The sequence below is a fragment of the Erythrolamprus reginae genome, chromosome 3 (genome assembly GCF_031021105.1).
Source record: "Erythrolamprus reginae isolate rEryReg1 chromosome 3, rEryReg1.hap1, whole genome shotgun sequence".
In the NCBI taxonomy this organism is placed as follows: domain Eukaryota; kingdom Metazoa; phylum Chordata; class Lepidosauria; order Squamata; family Dipsadidae; genus Erythrolamprus; species Erythrolamprus reginae.
Genome location: NC_091952.1, coordinates 53,227,726 through 53,242,275, shown reverse-complemented (window position 1 = coordinate 53,242,275; position 14,550 = coordinate 53,227,726). Strand labels below are relative to the sequence as shown.

At 36.7% G+C, this 14,550-nt stretch overlaps 1 protein-coding gene across 2 annotated transcripts; it reads right to left on the bottom strand.

Annotated features, from left to right (window-relative positions):
- On the bottom strand, positions 1–9,905 carry SNRPC (small nuclear ribonucleoprotein polypeptide C). Of its 2 annotated transcripts, none has more exons than XM_070748876.1 (6): positions 9,818–9,905; positions 8,934–8,976; positions 8,463–8,571; positions 6,243–6,332; positions 3,521–3,625; positions 1–1,944 (listed from the first exon to the last, which is right to left on the bottom strand). In XM_070748876.1, exons 1-6 carry the CDS (start codon positions 9,823–9,825, stop codon positions 1,820–1,822), a joined length of 480 nt encoding a protein of 159 aa, XP_070604977.1. In that variant the 5' UTR covers positions 9,826–9,905; the 3' UTR covers positions 1–1,819. The 2 variants fall into 2 exon arrangements, with proteins under 2 accessions (XP_070604977.1, XP_070604976.1); XM_070748875.1 differs by having other exon boundaries at positions 1,595–1,944; positions 9,507–9,856.
- Positions 9,906–14,550: the final 4,645 nt, after the last annotated feature.

Here is a 14,550-nt window from a genome sequence, read left to right as displayed (position 1 = left end):
TGTTTTCAAATTGTTTAATTTTAACAGTGCATATATTTGCCTTGAAGTACAGAAATTTTCTGTATAGCTGAAGAAAGCAAGTGTAAGTTACTGAAATATTTACTATTAAGAACCCATCTTGTATACTGATCATCAGTTGTCATTCCACCCAATGTAACAAGTATCAAGATGCAACAAGATGCAAAATCACTTGCACCTCAAATTGTGCAAACTATTTTCTGGCCCACAGACTAAGGAGCAGAAAGTTTAATTTAGTCTTTTTCTCCTATCCCATTCACAACTAGCAGTACTATTCTAAACTCTGTATTGGAAGGAAGCCTTCAAGATTGTTCTAGATTGTTCTCGAATAGTGCTGAACCTTTTGGCTCGCATGCCAAAAGGGTGTGTGTGTGTGTGTACCCACACCCATTCCCCCTCCCCCCATGCATGAGCATCCCTCCCTCACTGCCCCTTGCACATGTGTACACACATCCCATCCCACACGTGCGCACAGGCCTCACTGAAGCCTGGGACGGTGAAAAAATGGCAAAATGAATAAACCGGAAGTTCAGAAAAAAAGGACTTCCAATTTGCCCGTTGTGCTGTTTTTCGCATTCCGGGGCTTCAACGAAGTTTCCCTGAAGCCTTTGGAGGGCAAGACGGCCTTCTACAAGGCTGATAATTAGTTGGCCAGCACACGTATGCGCGCTTGAGTTGACATAGGGCAACGCCTCATATGCCCTCCGATATGGCTCCATGTGCCACCACTGTTATAAAACAATGATCAGAGTGGTTAAGTGTAGGGTGAGGGAATACCCTAGACCAAGGATAGACAAAGTTGGCTTTTCTATGGCAGGTGGACTTCAACTCCCAGAATTCCTGAGTTAGCATGATTGGCTCAGTAATTCTGGGAGTTGAAGTCCACAGGTCATAGAAGAGCCAATTTTGCCTACGCCTGCCCTAGACCAGTGATGGCGAACCTATGGCATGGGGGCCACAGGTGGCACTCGGAGCCATATCTGCTGGCACGCTAGCCATTGCCTTACTCAGCTCCAACATGCATGTGTGTGCCAGCCAGCTGATTTTTGGCTTGCACAGAGGCTCTAGGAGGACATTTTTGGGTTCCAGGGGGATAGGGGAGGGCATTTTTACCCTCCCCGAGCTCGAGGGATGCCTTTGGAGCCTGTCGAGGGTGAAACAAGCTTACTGGGAAACAAGCCATTTCCAGCCTCCAGAGGGTCTCCATGGGGATGGGGGAAGCTGTTTTCGCCCTCCCCAGGCATTGAATTTTGGGCATGGGCACTTGTGCATGTGCAATGGCATGCACACATTTATTTATTTATTTATTAGATTTGTATGCCACCCCTCTTCGCAGACTCGGGGCGGCACATGCTCTTTTGGCACTCAAAGAAAAAAAGGTTCGCCATCACTGCCCTAGACATTATCATTTCACTGATAAAAACACACTAAGTATGAGAACAAGTTAGGAATTAAGTGTTAATAGAATGCCTATACAAGTTGGAAAGGTATGGAAAGAATCACCTACCATGAGAAATATACCACCATAAATTATTACTATTTTAATGGAATAATCCTAGTTTCAGCGCACAAAATATGAGAAACCAAATATCGAAATTTTATTTTAACAACAAACATGAAAAATTATTTGGGAAATACTACAACGCCGTTGTCCAATATTTATGGTTCCCCCCTCCCCTGGCTTTATCTCCCTCCCAATTATTTTAAAAACAGTTGATAATTTGGGCAATGCAACTTCCACATCTTATCAGAAAGGCATACATCTTTAAAAAGAAAAAGGAGCAGTATGTCCAATTCCACTTTATCTGTCTGGGCGAGCCATTCCTGGTCTGGCTGGTACCATCATGGGTCTGGATGGAGGTCTCATCATTGGTGGCCCTGGCATCATTGGCATATGTCCTCCCATAGGCGGCCTCATTCCTGGACCTATGAAAGCAAAGAAAACACGAACCACTAATTTATAGGCTAATATGTCACAATGCTTATCAAGTTGTGATGAAAAGGATCTTCCTATTTGTGTGGAGCATTTTCTATATTTTCTTAACATTTTGCAACACAAAAGCAAATTCCAAGAAGATTTTATAGGCGGTTTCCTAAATCTTATCAGAACCAACATACTGTTTCATATTCTTGCAGAAGGATGCATATTTATCTGCTCATTCAACGACTATTCATGTCTGTGGCCACTTGTATTCTATTGTGCACTATTCTTAAGTTCTTCAAGAGATTTTTCAGTGCAAATATAGAGCCCTTCATAGGAAAGTAGAAAGAAAGCAATGTTGTATGAATGGAACTCTTTTTAACAGAGGCGATATGTGGGACCAAAGTAATAGACATGTATTACATATCATTTATTTAAATTATGGTAATATATTATTTAAAAAAATAAACAGCAAAAACCTAATTACTTTGATCTTATAAATGGACTAAGGGACCAGATAAAATTGGAATAGTAAAACTTGTACAATAAGATATTAGAATTAATTTTAAAGAATAAACAACTTTTTGTGGGAAATAATTCTTTTAATTTTTATAAAACATAATGATAGACAATTTCAGGATTTCAAAAACGACACTAGAGAGAACTACAGTTCTTAGAAGAAGAATTTATTATCATATAATATGATGTTAAGCACTGATGTTAAACAAAAACACTGAAGATTTTTTTTTAATGGTATCAGAAAATAGTAGCTACAATATCTATGTCAATAGTGATGTCTGTTTCTATGGATAGACTATGCCCAAAAAGTGTTATTGAGGAAATGACAGAACCAATTTTATCTGACAAAACAGAGAAGGTAGCAAAAATAGATTTACAACTGACAGGCCAAAAAAAGGATGTTTCACTGGATCTACAAAAAAAATTAGCTGAGGTTTTAAAATTTAAAAAGGAAACACAAATGACAAAGTGGCCTAGATAATTTTTCCCACTGAATTTACAAAATGTGAAAGCCTTGAAGAATGGGACTAAGAAATAAAGAGAAATCATATCCACAATATGCCATATTTGAATGAACTAAAGATTAAAACTATTAGAAGTGTTGATTTATTTAAAAGAGAAGGGAGGGAGGGAGGAATATCATAGTTTTAGCCTATATTTCCTTCCTTCTGTAAACCTACATACATTATATATTTGATCAGTGAGAGAAGCTAATAAAGTAACTCCAAAGTAAAGAGGTCTGGAAATTCTAGAGAAGAAATACTGTGAGTTTCCCTGTACGATAACGATAAGAACTAATCTTTATTTCTAAACTTTCTAAGTCATCCTTCTACAATGATACTGGCGCAGACTTGTTTCTTTCATAAAATTTCTTGTGGCAATCCCCAATATATCACTTCTAAAGATGTTTTTCTTGCTATGGCACAGTCCAAATCCTGATCCTTGGTAGAGGTCAGTAGCCACTAGCTGTTCCAGAAAAAGGATATAATGTACAGCAGCTAGTCTTTTACTATATACATTTTCAGAATAGGAAGATGTAAGCATTTATTCAATATAACCTACCAGGTCCAACTGGCATCATTCCTGGAGGAGGTGGTCCCATCATTGGCATCATTGGTGGTCCACCCATATGAGGTGCTGGCATCATACCAGGCCGTGGAGGACCAGCTAAAGTATAACAAAAAACAAATGTCAATCAGTTTTATATCAATTCAGTATCTCATAATGAAAAAAACATTTTAGTTATGTTAAAATTTATGTGCAAGTGTAAAATTTATATGCAAGTGCCTATTGGATCATAACTTATTAGAAATAGCAGCAGTATCCTTTAAAATGAATAATAAACTAATATTAAAATAAAATAATGTTGTGAGCCGCTCCGAGTATCCGGAGAGGGGCGGCATACAAATCTAATAAATTACAGTGTTCCCTCAATTTCCGCGGGGGGATGCGTTCCGAGACCGCCCGCGAAAGTCAAATTTCCGCGAAGTAGAGATGCGGAAGTAAATACACCATTTTTGGCTATGGACAGTATCACAAGCCTTCCCTTAACACTGTTCTGTTTAAGAAAAGTAACAAATCTTATGTTCCCGGGTCACCCTGACCCGGACCGAAAACTCTTCATTTGCAGTGCTTATGTTTGGTCTTTTTGAAAGCTTTTTTCACTTGGAAAGTAGTCTGAACATTTCTGCACACAATGATATGAAAATTGAAATGAAAAAAGTAAATCTTATTGGTTTATTTTGCGGATATAATGCACGCCCCCCCTGTTTTTGTGAAATTTTTTTCAATTTATGGATAGTTTTGCTTGCAAAATGCATTCTATTTTACTAAAGTTGGTATGGGATTGGTAGCTTGAACATTTCTGAACATAATGATATGAAAATTGAACTGGAAAAATTGATGCATATTGGTTTATTTTGTTGATGAAATGCACGCCCCCCCCGTTTTTTTTAAATAGTCTTCACTTTATGGATAGTTTTGCTAGCAAAATACATTCTATTTTACTAAAGTTGGTGTGGGATTGGTAGCTTGAACATTTCTGAACATAATGATATGAAAATTGAACTGGAAAAATTGATGCATATTGGTTTATTTTGCACATAAAGTATGCCTCAATTATTTCAATTTATATAAAAATTATGCTGTTAATTTCAAACTTACATACTTTTTTTTAGTAAAATGGATTTGTTTCATAAAATTAGTTCTCTGGCTACAATGTGGTTGATTTTCAAAAGGATATTCCAAATATTTCTAGACAAATATGTATAAACAGTGACAATAATGGCACACAGCAAGGCCGAGGGGGGGTGGCCCTTTTGTGGCAAAAATAAACCAATAAGAACCATTTTTTTCAGTTCATTTATATTTTTCTTATATTCAGAAATGTTCAATTTAGTATATCAAACCTTTTGGGGGAAAATTCCTTAGGGATTTGTAGCCTTAAAAAATAGAAATTGACACGAAATTTAAAAAGGATGGGGGGAGGGGCTTTTTGATCAAAATAAAAATATAAGTCTCAATTTTTCCAGTTCAATTTTCATATCATTATGTTCATAAATGTTCAAACTAGTTTTCCAGTTGAAAAAGTTTTCAAAAAGATCAAATTCAAGTACCTAAAAAAATTATTTTTGGTCCGGTCACATACGAACAGAAACAGATTCAAAGTTATGATTTTTTTTTGCCCAGAAAACAATTAGCCACCACCCCAAAAATATTTTTTGATGATCAGCATTGTTAAATTGAGTAAATGAATGCCTAAGATTTTAAAGAATATTTCGGATTTGGAGCATAAAAAAATAAAAAGTGAAAATGGTTGCAAGCAGCCAAGGGGGGGGGGAGGCCTTATTTCTGATGTTAAAAAACCAATAAGAATCATTTTTTTCAGTTCCTTTATATTTTTCTTATATTCAGAAATGTTCAAGCTACCAATCCCACACCAACTTTAGTAAAATAGAATGCATTTTGCAAGCAAAACTATCCATAAATTGAAAAAAATTTCACAAAAACGGGGGGGGGGCATGCATTATATCCGCAAAATAAACCAATAAGATTTACTTTTTTCATTTCAATTTTCATATCATTGTGTGCAGAAATGTTCAGACTACTTTCCAAGTGAAAAAAGCTTTCAAAAAGACCAAACATAAGCACTGCAAATGAAGAGTTTTCGGTCCGGGTCAGGGTGACCCGGGAACATAAGATTTGTAACTTTTTTTGCCCAGCAAAAACTAAGCCCCCCACCCCCCCAAAAAAATTCTCATAGAGAGAACCCCTGAAATGATGAACCAGCATGAAATTTCAAGTTTCAGATATGCAGGGAAAATTTTTTACAGGGACTCAAACTTGGCTTCGGGTCACATACGACCCGAACAGAACAGCAGGGTTAAACCCCTAAATTACCATTTCCCATTCCCTTAACAACCATTTACTCACCATTATTACTGGTACTCCCCATTGATTAAGGCACTTAGTGATCCTGATATTTATAAACATAATTATTTATTAACAATAATAATTTTTTTTGTTATTTATTTGCAAAAATTATTAGTTTGGTGATGAAGTATGATGTCATCGGATGGGAAAAACCGTGGTATAGGGAAAAAAACCGCGAAGTATTTTTTAATTAATATTTTTTGAAAAACCGTGGTATAGGCTATTCACGAAGTTCGAACCCGTGAAAATCGAGGGAACGCTGTATTATTAAATTATTATATAATATAGTATTCTCTCTTAGATTTCTATATACTAGATTTATCAGAAATAGGGTAACAATATTCATACATACGGATATTAGGCGGTGGTGGTATCATTGCTCCCCCAGGAGGTGGAGCAGAGAACGGGGTAGGTGGGATTTTGCCTTGCTGAAATGCAGCCGCTATATTAATGGGAAAAATCAGAAAGATATAAATATTAACAGACTACTGAAAAAATATTTTCCCAATTGTTGTACAACATATACAGTGCAATTCTGTAAAGTTTCAAATAATCCACCTTATTATGGTATACAATTGTCTGGATTTCTTATTGAAAATATTTAATTTCAAAATCAAATTCTATCAATTTCATCAATTTTAAATATTTTCAAGTATAAAAATAAGAGATTACCACCTAATATACAAACACTTTTTCCAAGCTTCCACTTTTTCCACAATTTGCACACTGATACAAATTCTGTGAGAATTATTCCCAGCTACAGTATTTTTCATGGGGATATGATGCACAGGGGTAAAAGACGCACCTTAGTTTGGGGGGAAGAAAACAAGGGAAAAAAGCCTCTGCCTCCCAGCAATTTGCCAAATAACAAACAGCACAGCAGATATACACTGTTTACTGTGTATTTCTTTGCATGCGTGCCTGGCTTTTTGGAAGTATACATTATTCTCTATTATTTAAAAGAAGATACAATAGCACTGGGCCTCTTCAGATCAAGCATTTATTTTAAAAAGCTTCTTCATTTTGTCAAGTTGTCTAGAACAATAATAAAAGTCTATTAAAAATAAGTCTAATAATTTGAACATTCTATAGACATTTATAGTTATATCTCCTTACATCCAGATTCAGCAACTGATTAGCACAAGAAAATAAAATCCTGCCTCTGCCTCTTGCCTGTTTCCAGCTAAAGCTGCACTTTAGTTTCACTTTCATTTTAGCATGTGTCTTGCTTTGCAGCCTCAAGTCAGCTTAGGGCCAGTAAGATGATGCTGAGTTGCTTGGCTTAACAGGCTCTGTTCTGTTTGCTGCAAGGTAGTAAATTGTTGGGAGGCAGAGGCCAAAGGGAGAGGGTGGCTGGGTCTACATTCGTTATATAAGACACACCCAAGTTTCCCCCTCTTTTGGGGGGGATAAAAGGTGTGTCTTATACTCTGAAAAATACAGTGAGTCTGAAATCCTAATTATAATTACTAGCAAGTTGCAGTGAATTCATTGGGATCAACTTCCATGTAGAATGTTCATGAAGAACCTGAAAGCAGCGACTGACTAAAATAGAATTGCTTTTCAAAACTTCAAACAAGGTATCAATGTGTTCAGAAAATATCAAATAAAAATAATTTCCTATTTCTAATTTCTACAAATAACCATACCAGTTCTATACAAAGATATTGAATATTTCTCATGAAATACTGACTGTATCAAGAGTTTTCCTTTAGGATTTTAGAACATGAATTCAATATTTTCCACTAAAATAAAGCAGTTATTTCTACCCAGCTATAAACTTTTAGAATCCATTCCTAATACAGGAAGCTGAGGAAGATATGGATTTTCTATAGACATCAATCATAAGGTAAAGAAATCATGTAGAACATGACTTCTGAAATTCTTTCCAAACCCCTTAATGTTCTGGATTACATGACCAATAAGGAGAGGTTCTAATGGTGGAGGTGACAAGAATCCATATCACTACTAAATCCTTTTATCATGGGGATGCAATGAGAGTCCATTGCAGTTGGGTGGCAAATTGCTGACTACAAGAACCAGGAGCACTACTCAAATGACCCTGAGGACACAGATAAACTTCCAAGCGCTTTGGCTAAAAGGATGCAAAGGACTAGCTGTCTGCAAGGAATATAAATCATTGCATTCCCCACTATCCTGTCAGAGCTGAAGAAGCAAAACATCTTCAAAGAAAAAAGAAAGTCCAGTTGCCTCCTGAAAAAACATTTTTGGGACAACCATGACCTGGATTATTGAGAATCTCTGCAGACTTATGGCAAATAAAGGTTAAATAAATAACTATACAGTATTTAGATTCAGTCTGTTTTCAAAATGTAGATATCTTTTGCCAGTTCTCAGCACTTAATTTGGACTTATTCCTTATAGACTAAATCTTTGTCTACCATACGTTGTCCACCATTTTATGAACAGTTACTCTGCTGTCAAACACAATCCTAAATATCTTTATATAATTTCATTCCAACATTTTATGAGATTAGAATAAAATAGCGTCTGTACTTCATACCAGAACATCAGAACTAAGAAATACAACACTATTTGAGATAAAACTTACTTGTTTTATCTATCAGGCTCTGTGCTTGTTCTTCCATCCATTTTTGATAGTAATCTTTCACATTCTCTTTATGTTTCCTGCCACTGCAATGAGTTTTCCTCACAGATGGCTGCAAGAAAAGAACACCCCATTACTCTCCAAGCACTCATCATACTTACAAACCCCCAAATTATCTCCAATGCATATGTATCTGGTCATAAAAATAGCTTCCCAATAAATTCTCATAGCCTTTAGAATTTACATTTATGTTACACACGTTCATTTCTCTCTCATGGCTTTAATTATAACTGCAATTAAACACATATTTAAACAGATGCAGCCTGAGTATCTAAACACATTCATTCTCATTAAAACTGATAATAATCAGTTCAAAACTTTAATTCTTAAATAAGGAATATAATCAGAACTAATAATTGAATGGAAAACTACTTTTAAATTTCTGATCATAACAGTGTGAAAATTTCTACTTACAGAGTCATGGGTGAGATAAGTATCACAGTAATCACAATAAAATCTGAAAGACAAAACAAATATTCATAGGAAGTAGGAATAATTTGCTACTAAGTTCTTTAATACGTGTTAGAAAAAGGTTAATATATTTCAGTAAGCCAACCTATAGTAAAGCCAATTTTGCTTTTGTAGTAAAAGCTTATTTTTCTTCAAAAATCTTAAATGTTCAGTTGCATTTACTTCAAATATACACTGCTCAAAAAAATAAAGGGAACACTTAAACAACACAATGTAACTCCAAGTAAATCAAACTTCTGTGAAATCAAACTGTCCACTTAAGAAGCAACACTGATTGACCATCTATTTCACATGCTTTTCACATTCAACTTTGTACTGAACAAAGTATTCAATGAGAATATTTCATTCATTCAGATCTAGGATGTGTTATTTGAGTGTTCCCTTTATTTTTTTGAGTAGTATATTACTAAAGCTATACTGTATCTGTATCCATCAATTTTCTGTAATAGTTTAACATTCCTAGCAACAAAATTAGGAGAAAAAATGTGTCTCTCCTGTTTGTATATAAATGTTTACCTAGCAATCTTAGACCCAACTCCTGATTCTGGAAACATCAATCACACACAATTCATTTCAGCAAATAGCCAAAATGTATTTAATGTACTTGGCAGTCAAGGAAATTTATATTCCTGGAAATGTATTTCAAAGAAGGGGAGAAACTTCAACCGCAAATACTGGAGGAAAACCTAAAGCGATGTTCAAATAGAAATCCATTTAGCCAAGCTAATAAGAGACGCTTATTCGTATTGCAGAATCTTCTTTTTCAGAACACATTCCCCCACCCAGCCGTCCTGCATTTCCATCTGTGATCCACCCAGTTCACTCACTTCGGCATGTTGACTCCAGGCGATGCGGTTCCGATTCCCGCAAACGTTTATGGGAAATGACGTTTTTGTTGCGCGACTTGGTTTTTTTTAATACAAACATTAACAGCACTTCCGGTAAGCGTTCAACATTGTCGGTAAAACTGTCGGACTAGAGGAAGAGCTTCTTCCGTGTCAAAGACTTTGCCGCAGGTGGAAAGTCCTCATCGATTGCGGAGGCTTCTGCTTCGTACTCCAGTTTTCAATTTTTCACGTTCAATTTTCTTCAGTATTCGTAATCAGTAAATCATTAATTCGAGCATTATGTAAGAATTGCAGTTCAATCATTTTGGAGTACAGCTGGTTATAGTTCACAATATAGAGCAGTGTTTCCCAACCTTGGTAACTTTAAGATATTTGAACTTCACCTCCCAGAATTCCCCAGCCAGCGAATGATGTAAATAATTTCCTAATTATAGAAATAACAGCTCTTGCTCTTTTTTGCCTACCACTATTGTTTAAAGGTTTTTGCCAGTGATAGACATATTGATTGGTGCAATAACCTAATCGTGATTTCAGTGTGGAAACATAAATTTTCAATTTTTAACAGATTAACACAGTTGGAAGGGACCTTGTAGGTCATCTAGTCCAGTGTTTCCCAACCTTGGCAACTTGAAGATATTTGGACTTCAACTCCCAGAATTCCCCAGCCAAGTTGCCAAGGTTGGGAGACACTGATCGAGTCCAACCTCCACCCAGGCAGGAGTGGACTGTATTGTGGGTTTTATAATGGGTTTTTTAATAGTTTGGTATTCATATTTGACTTATTATATTGTTATTATTTATATACATTGTTATATTATTATTAATAATAATAATAATAATAATAATTTATTAGATTTGTATGCCTCCCCTCTCCGAGGACTCACAACAAAAATACACAATATACAAATCTAATGTTAAAAAACAATTTAAAACCCTTATTATAAAAAATAATCACACAACCTAACAAGCCATAGGTAGCTAAGGGTGTTTCAGTTTCCCCATGCCTGGTGACTTAGGTGGGTGTTCAAGAGCTTTCAAAAAGCAAGGAGGGTGGGGACAATCCTAATCTCTGGGGGGAGTTGATTCCAGAGGGCCCGGGCCGCCACAGAGAAGGCTCTTCCCCTGGGTCCCGCCAGATGGCATTGTTTAGTCGACGGGACCCAGAGAAGGCCAATTCTGTGGGACCTAATCGGTCACTGTTGTAAGCCGCCCTGAATCCCAAGGGACTGGGCGGCATAGAAGTTGAAATAAATAAATACACAATTTCTGACAGATGACAGTCCAGTCTCTTCTTGAAATTTTCCAGTGATGAAGCTCCCACAACTTCAGAAGGCAAGTTGTTCCAATGGCTGATCGCTCTCATTGTCAGAAAAAATCTCCTTATTTCTAGGTTGAATCTCTTCCTGATCACTCTCCATCCAGTATTTCTTGTCTGGCCTTCAGGTGGCAGACAAGAAATATTGGAAAATAGCTAACTGTAATTTGTTGATTGATGGGCTTAACTGTAACCTATATAGTGAGTAAACATGTGAGACAGCTGAAATAAGCAGATGTAATCAATCAACTCACTGGTAGATAAAAAAGGAACAAAAACTGAACCAACCAAGCTAATATTTCAGAAATATACTTTAATATTAACATCTGGAAGATATCCAGAACAGAACAAGCAGCCCCATCAGTTTCTGGGGGAATCAAAGCAGCTGAATTCATTAGAAATACAGAAATAGAATGGATTAAAGTAGTAACAATCAAAAACTTCAAGAACTATTCTAACCAGTATTTCATATTTCAGAAAAAATTGTGATGAACTAAATTTGACAGTTGCACTAGAAGGAGAGTAGAGTAAATGCTAAATCCTCCATAAATATTACTACCCATGTTGAGATTTTTTTAAATAATTGGCAAAATACTGACTTTTCAGTTAGCCAATCTTAGGGCTGTTTTTATGCTTTCTTCCCAATAATGAATTTTCATTCATTATTGGGAAGAAAGCATAAAATACAGCCATAAGATTGGCTAGTGCAATTCACAATACTTGTCTAATTATTTATAAATAAATGCAAAGTAAAAAACCAAAGTATAAATCTACAAATGATTACATGTTTAAGTAAATAAATAATTGTGATGAGCAATTGTGGAAGTTTATGCTTTAAGTATGAGTAAGTTCTCATTCAATTTTAATAATCAAATGCAATTTGCTATATATATTACAGCAAAATATATATTGTATATATTAGATATTAGTCATATATATATATATGACTAATATCTATAAACTACCTAGAGTCCATTGGAATTGAAGCAATGGATAAATTGTATAAAGAAAGGTATGCCATGTTATGTATTCCAAAGTAACTAATCTACTTGGTTGTTAAACATTACATAATTACATGATTAATAATAAAAATTCATTCCAAGTAAATTATTTTATACTTTGTACTTGGATTAGTATTTGACTGGAATTCTAGATACTGGTATGTATATATTTGTATCATATATTTCACTACTTCATTGAACTACTTCATTGTTTTTTTTCTTTTTAATGAAATGTTGATTTTTCTTTTTGGCAAACCTAGGTTATAATTAACTACTAGACTCTTGCTAAATATTCACCTTTATTTAGGATTAAAAATCTTCTCTGAATTTAATGGAACTTATTTCAGTTACAACTTCATCCATTACTATAAGTACTACATGGATATTTTATTTTTCTATCTCACAGAGTTAAGAATTTCACTGTGATAAAAATAAACAGCCTTATTAATAACCAATAAAATTTGAGTAAACATGTAGAAGTAGGCTGAATATTGGAAATGGTTACTCTCATATTTTAAAGAAAATAAAATTAAAACTTTAAAACCCATTATCAGTCATTTATTTGTGGTGGTCTCATTTTTTCATATGCAAAACATGAATATTCCTTTGCCTGTTATGAAGTTTTCATACCTGCTATGAAACACAAAATGCAACTCATTTCATAAGGTGCATGTCATCTGAGCCAGTTACTTAACCATCTTTATGGTAACTATCCCATTCTTTTTTAATGATCAAACAACAACAAAATCTAATGACTTTGTTAGAAGGGGAAGGGGAAGAAGAGGCCATACAATTTAGGAATTGCAATTGGTAATCAACTACAGTGGTACCTATACTTAAGAACACCTCTACTTAAGAACTTTTCTAGATTAGAACCTGGTGTTCAAGATTTTTTTGCCTCTACTTAAGAATTATTTTCTACTTAAGAACCGGAGCCCGGAAAAATTTCCCAGGAAATTTAAGAACGGCACGAAGGCCAGTTTTCTGCCATTCCCCCTTTAATCCTGGCCATCTCGGGCTTTTCTGGGCTGCCAGAGGAGCCTTTCAGTGGTGCTTAAGGAGGCTTTGGCAGCCCAGAGCGAACGGAGCGTTTTCCTTTCTCTGGGCGCTTGGAGAGGGAATAAACTACTTCGCTGTGGTGACTCCCTCGCGCTGCCTTCCATACACCCGGCGTGAGGTTGCCTCCCTGAGCATCTGGGTGCGGAAGATCAACTCCGCTTTAGCCAAACCGAGAGATCACCACAGTGTAGCGCCAGCTATAAAGCAAGTGAGAGGAGAGGGGAGCCCTTCAGCATGGGAAGGAAGAGGAAGCAAGTAGCAGCAGCAGCAGCACAGGGCTGCCTTTCGGTCAAAGGAGCGGGAGGTTCCCCCTCTTGCCCGCCTGGGTTTCTCTCTCTGGTGCAGTGTATGGGAGGCAGCCTCGTGCCAGGTGTATGGGAGGCGCATGCTCCTCGCCGCCTCAGAGTTGCTCTTTTAAAATTTTAAATCCTTAACTTTTTGGATTTTTTTGATTCCCTTCCCCTCACCTTCTTCCTTCGGCAGCAACTGTCGTCCTCCTCTTCTTCATCCTCCTCCCACCCAAATTCCAAGCTTTTATTTCTTTCCAAATGGGTTTGCATGCATTATTTGCTTTTACATTGATTCCTATGGGAAAACCTGCTTCTACTTAAGAACGTTTCTACTTAAGAACCTGGTCCCCGAACGAATTAAGTTCTTAAGTAGAGGTACCACTGTAATTTCTTCTTATTTGCACGGGACTGATTCACGGAGTAAAATGACCTTCCTGTCCAAACGGCGGGGAAAATAACACACAATACAAAAACAATAGAGCAACAAATACTTTAATGACCTTCATAAACACGGAAGTTAAAAGTCCCAGGGGATTCAAAGGAAGTCCCCAAGCAAAGAGGGACGTGGCTCGGCTTCGATCTAAGGTTACTACCGCAGCTCACATGTTTATTATAAAGCTTGAGCAGAACTGGTCTCCTTTGTGAACTTGATTCCCTGGTATTGGAGGCACTAAAAGGGAAGTTAAAAATTACCACTGTCCCTTCCCAAGGAACCGTTTGAATTTTTCCGTCGTGTGTGTCTCTCTCCAGCCCTGGACTCAGCCCTAACTTCCTCGCCTTCTTCGCAACTTCGGGGATTGTCACCAGCTGAGACTCGGGTGGGTGGGATCGCTCTAAGATCAGCTCGTCTAGCGCAGGAGTAGGCAAACTTGGCTCTTCTCTGACTTGTGGACTTCAACTCCCAGCATTCCTGAGCCAATCAATGCAGGCTCAGGAATTCTGGGAGTTGAAGTCCTGCGTGCTTAACGTATTTCTCACCCCCTCGCGTTGCAAGATTTGTATTTTGATCCCTCGGGGCTGACGTCATCACGTTTGTGAAATCACGGT